Source organism: Herpailurus yagouaroundi, unplaced genomic scaffold (assembly GCF_014898765.1).
Source record: "Herpailurus yagouaroundi ecotype Mexico unplaced genomic scaffold, PumYag 29, whole genome shotgun sequence".
Classification (NCBI taxonomy): domain Eukaryota; kingdom Metazoa; phylum Chordata; class Mammalia; order Carnivora; family Felidae; genus Herpailurus; species Herpailurus yagouaroundi.
Window position 1 is genome coordinate 51212476 of NW_024412377.1, and position 6000 is coordinate 51218475.

Consider the following 6000-nt stretch of genomic DNA (forward strand, 5'->3'; position numbering starts at 1 on the left):
GTATTAGCATTAAAATTTCTACCATTTAAGAAGCTATCATTTTGCCCCCCTGCACTCTCACATGGTGTTTTCACAGTGGAACAAAAAAAACATGCCATTCCTTTATTAGGCATAACTAAAACCATAATCATCCTAATGTCTGAGGTAAACTTTCACACCTGTTCTTACCAACTGTATATCCATAGGTGTTACTAAACCTCACTAGATAAATTTTTTGTGTAAATGGGTAACACTATTTCCTACCACTAAGGATTCAGGTAAGGATTAACAGGAAAATGTCAGCCATTTTTCTTGACTAAAATTTACTTCATTTAATTAATTTGATCCTAATTTCAACTAATTTACTAGACTTAAGGAACATTTCTATAACCTTAATTTATAATATCAAAGTGGGATTATCTAGCCAATTATTTTAGAACTTTATATCAAATAAGCTGTGGAATCTGATATTTTTCCTCAGAGAGTTTAATAAAAACATTAATTTCATACCTGGGGTTTTTCCCTCACCTTTCCCTCTTAAGCATATAAAATACAAGCATTAAATGTTTTTTTTTACTAACACAGGAAGGCACTTCATTGTGTAATATGGCACCGAAAGAGGGTGTGGGGGTGGGGGGAGCCAAGCTGATAACTGTGAGTGGTGCATGATTGGCAAAAGCAGAAAAATATTTGTTAAGGAAACTTTCTCAAAGGACCAGAAAGATTAAATCACTTTAAGAAGAAAAGGGGTATCAATGTACCACTCCATCTCAGTTGTCTCCCTAACATGGGCAACACTTAGTAACTAAGGGTGGAGATGCTGGTTGAGATATCAATTTCTAGGATCACAACTATGATTTAAATTTTTAAAATCAGAGTGTAAATATATGAAACTGCAATGAATCCGTTTCATCTATGTATGTATATACAGATGCTCACATAAAATATATTTGTAACTATGCTCAAAAGTTTGAAAACCACTAATTCACGATACTGTAACCTTAGTAAGAATATAAAGTAGCTACAAAACTATACCCTCTTGGAGCACCTGGCTGGCTTCAGTCAGTAGAGCATGTGACTTTTTTTTTTTTTAATTTTTTTTTCAACGTTTTTTATTTATTTTTGGGACAGAGAGAGACAGAGCATGAACGGGGGAGGGGCAGAGAGAGAGGGAGACACAGAATCGGAAACAGGCTCCAGGCTCCGAGCCATCCGCCCAGAGCCCGACGCGGGGCTCGAACTCACGGACCGCGAGATCGTGACCTGGCTGAAGTCGGACGCTTAACCGACTGCGCCACCCAGGCGCCCCGAGCATGTGACTCTTGATCTCAGTCAGAGTCATGAGTTCAAGCCTCAGGTTGGGCATGGATTTAAAAAAAAAAAAAAAAGGTATGTCTTAAAAAAAAAAAAATCACAAAATCTAATTTCTCAAAATCTGCAACATAATACTCTGTGGTGGTTGAAAATGGAGATTCCTAAGCCCTTGCCACAAGACAATCCTAAGACCCTCCCCTAGGGTGGAAAGCAGAATTTAAATTTTTAACAAGAACTTTTGCTTTCGCTTTTTCTAAGGTGAAGGTATTTAGGTCTCCTTTGAGTGTTCAAAGGGTGACCTCAGCAGAGGAAGACTTCAATCACGGAGAGGTGGAAGGCTGACTAACATCCCTTGCCTGAGCTTTTTCTAAAAGAACTTTTCACAAATACTTGAGTAATAAATAAGACACAAAGCATCTTTCCTCTTTTCCTCACCCTTTCTTTGTGCAGCACGAAGGTATTAATGTATCAGGGACTCATCCTAACCCTTACCTATTTTCAGTAATCTTTAATCACTACCCAAAAACTCTAAAGGAAAAATATTCAGGTATTATAGCTTAATTAAAAATAGCTCCTGGGTACCTTGGCTGGTTCAGTCAGTAAAGTATCCCAACTTTGGCTCAGCTCATGATCTCATGGCCTGTGAGTTCAAGCCCCTGCAGTGGGCTCTGTGCTGACAGCTGACAGCCTGGATTCTGCTTCAGGTTCTGTGTCTCCCTCTCTCTCTGCCCCTCCCTGCTCGCTCGCTCTCTCGCTCTCAAAAATAAGTAAACCTTTAAAAAAAATTAAGAAAAAAAAAAAAAAGCTACTGGGGCACCTGGCTGGCTCAGTTGGTGGAATATGTGACTGTGGATCTCAGGATTGTGCATTTGAGCCTCATGTTGGGTACAGAGATTACTTTAAAAATCTTTTAAAGAAATTAATAATAAAAATAAAAATAATCTTTTAAAGAGGTGCCTGGGTGGCTCAGTCGGTTCAGCACCTAACTTCAGCTCAGGTCATGACCTCGTGGTTTGTGAGTTTGAGTCCTGCATCGGGCTCTGCACTATCAGAGTCTGCTTGGGATTCTCTCTCTCCCTCTGCCCCTCCCCCACCTAAGCAGCTCTCTCAAAATAAACTTTAAAAAAATTTGGTTTTTAATCTTTTAAAAACTTTTTTCAAAAATAAAAATAGCTTCCGAGGAAAACCAGGTGAAGTACACCAGAGACCTCTCTGAACTATCTTGGCAAATTCCTGTGAATCTATAAAATTAAGTTTTAAAACTAGTTATCTTCTTAATACTTTTGGAGTAATGATTAATGCCAAAATCTTGAGGAGGGAGAATACCGGTGCTTGTTATTTTGTGTCAAGGCAAGAAAGAAAGGAAAAGTATCCTCAGCTAATGTAAAGGTGAAACCAATGTAATACAAAGTATTTAATACAGCAAAATTCAAAATGTGACTATTAGAGGAAGGATAAGAATGTTTTCTAATATTTGGGTTCTACTTTAGAGGTCTGAATTCCATGGAGGATTCTAGCTTTGACTAAATGAAGCTCTTAATCACCCACTAATAAAATTATGATGTTTGCTTAAGATTTCTAGCATTACCAATCAATCCTATACCTAAATTAGGCATCACTTCTTAGAGTAAAAATTATCATTCAAATTCCCTTTCCACAGGAACACTTCAAACAAAGCAAAAAATGTTTACCAACAACTCTTACCTCTTATTCTGAAAGTGTTTTTTAAATGCCGGTATTTTGTTTATCTGCATTAACTTCACAGCAACCTCAATCACCTCATCTCTGACCTAGGATTATACTCTTTTCCTTCCTGTTTACAACAGTTTAACAGTGCACAACTGATTCTCATTTTCTTCCTTCAAATTCTGGTTGCCAAGCTCCAACTGTAGGAGGAAATTCTTTTAAAAATATTGTACAGTAAAAATAAAGAAACAAAAAACTAAGGTATTACTATTTTAGGCAAGCAAACAGGGGTCCCGAGGAACTCAACACTCAGAAAATAATTCAGGAGGTTAGCTGAGACAGACCCCAGTGTTCTGGCTGAACCAGACCTCCCTCCAATAAACAGAAAACAAAAATAAACTTTTCCTTCCCAGAATTATGTTCTCTTAAAGAATCTACAGTAGGAAAAAAATTATATGCAGTTAACCACTTGAAAAATAATAATCCTGATTTATTTCAACTCAAGTAGATGTTTTCAGAAATTACTTCTTCCTTAAATTAGCAACAGGCTAACTCATAAAGGAGGAAACCGTAAAGCACGATTTTGGTTCACATTACATCTCTGGAGATTGGTTACCATGTCAAAATTTAATCTTAGGACAAATGAAATTAATAAGCTGTACACAACAGAAAATTTTACAAAATAAAAATGTGCCTCTAAGCCCCCCAAAATTAAAACTTCACGCCTGTACACACAGCTCTGGGTATATATCCAAAATAACTGAAAACAGGGTCTCAAAGAGATAATTGCACACCCGTGTTCATAGCAGCATTATTCACAATAGCTAAGAAGTGGAAACAATCCAAGTGCCCATCAAAAGACAGATGGGTAAATAAAATGCGGTATGTACATACAATGGAATATTATTCAGCCTTAAAATGTAAATTGTCACGTTACAACATAAAGATAAACCCTGACATTATGCTAAGTGCAATAAGTCAAAACAGATACCACATGATTCCACTATAAGACATCTAAGTCAGTCAAATTCAGAGAAACAAAGTAGAATGGTGGTTGTCAGGGGCTGGGGGAAGGGGAAATGGGGAGTTATTTCATGGGTCTAGAGTTTTAGTTTTAGAAGACTGAAAAGTTCTGGAGATCTGTTTCACAACAACGTGAACCTACTTAACACTAGTTACGGAACTACACACTTAAAACTGGTTAGGATGGAACACAATATGCGCCTTTTAAAATTTAAAAAGAATTTTTAATTATATATCTACCTAATACAGAAAGGAAAAGTTTGATGAGCAGTATATTTTCATGGTAGTAATGGAATGATTAGTGCAAGGGAAAGAGTCACTACACTGAGGAATAACAGAACAATACCTTGACCTGAGGACAATCCAAGTGAACAGCACCAATGAGGGCAAATAAGGATTATGTGCCCTGAGAACACCACCCTGCCTGTATAGCTTGAACCTCACGTAAGCAACTATCAGACAAACCAATATTGAGGAAAAGTCCCTATTACATGTAGACTATATTATATGGCAACTAAATACAATACATGGTCATTTACTGGAGGAGGAAAAAAGCTTTAAAGGACATTATTGGGAAAATTGACAAAATGAAATATGGGCTGCAAATTAAAGTCCTCTGTGAATGTTTCCTGGATTTGAAAACTATATTGATTTAAGAAATAAATGCACAAGTATTAAGAGGTAAAGGACAATGATGTAGGCAACCTAATCTCAAAATAGTTCAAGAAAAAAATACATTTAAAGAATAACAAAGCAAACATGGCAAAATGCTAAAAAAATTAGTGAATCTAGATAAAGGGCTTATTATAAGAGTTCTCTGCTGTGTTTGAAATTACTTTAAGATAAAAAGGTTTTAAAAATTAATTGGGAAATAAATAAATAAATAAATAAATAAATAAATAAAAATTAATTGGGGCACCTGGGTGGCTCAGTCGGTTAAGCTCCCGACTCGGGCTTAGGTCATGATCTCGCAGTTTGTGAGTTCGAGCCCCGCATCGGGCTGTGTGCAGACAGCTCAGAGCCTGGAGCCTGCTTCGGCTTCTGTGTCTCCCTCTCTCTGCCCCTTCCCCACTTGCGCTCTGTCTCTCAAAAATAAATAAATAATTAATTAAAAAAATTTTTTTAATTAGTTTTTAAAAGGTATAATCTTAAATTTAGTTCACCTCAACTCCACCAAAACATTTAAGCAAAGAAGGTACATAAAAAAGAAAAATTGGAGGCACCTGGCTGGCTCAGTCAGTAGAGCAAGCAACTCTCGATCTCAGGGTCATAAGTTCAAGCCTCACACTGATGCGGAGCCTACTTAAAAACAAAAATTTGTCCTACTTAAGCAGAAATGCCAACAAATGCACTTCAAGTACCACTAAGCACAAAATCTATATTCAGATACAACTATGCTAATTATTCACAGTATAAAACCAAGCCTCAGTTCTAGAACCCAACTTCAGTAGGCAAGACCAGAATGTAATACTTGTTGCCAAAAGAAACTACAGACTTGAGAGGGAAGAAATCACAGTGGATTAGCGACCAGGCAATGAGCTTTGTAGGAAATGGCCTACACCGAGAAGGACCTAGACAGATTTACTGAAGAGTGAAACAGGGAGTGGTAAAAAGTGGTTACCCATTTGTGAATACTGGTAACCAATTTAAGCTGGTTTAAAAAAGTGAAACACTGGGGCGACTGGGTGGCTCAGTCAGTTAAGTGTCCAACTTCGGCTCAGGTCATGATCTCACAGCTGGTGGGTTTGAGCCCCAGGCCAGGCTCTGTGCTGACAACTCAGAGCCTGGAGCCTGCATCAGATTCTATGTCTCCCTCTTTCTCTCTTTGCCTCTCCCACACTTGTTCTATCTCTCAAAAATGAAAGAAGGAAGGAAGGAAGGAAGGAGAGAAAGAGAGAGAGAAAGAGAGAAGGAAAGGAAAGGAAAGGAAAGGAAAGGAAAGGAAAGGAAAAAGGAAGGAAGGAAGGAAGGAAGGAAGGAAGGAAGGAAGGAAGGAAG

The 6000-nt window shown here is 37.6% G+C and overlaps 1 protein-coding gene across 14 annotated transcripts in view; it reads right to left on the reverse strand.

Annotated features, from left to right (window-relative positions):
• PWWP2A (PWWP domain containing 2A) overlaps positions 1–6000 on the reverse strand; it is a 36114-nt gene that overhangs the window by 18996 nt on the left and 11118 nt on the right. Inside the window, exon 1 of one of the 14 annotated variants that reach the window (XM_040443657.1) lies at positions 2998–3703. The exons of the other annotated variants lie outside the window; for them this stretch is intronic. Within the exon in view, the coding sequence (XP_040299591.1) occupies positions 2998–3047 (50 nt within the window). The 5' untranslated portion in view covers positions 3048–3703. Of the gene's footprint in view, positions 1–2997; positions 3704–6000 lie in introns of those variants that run through there. 14 annotated transcript variants of the gene reach the window in all.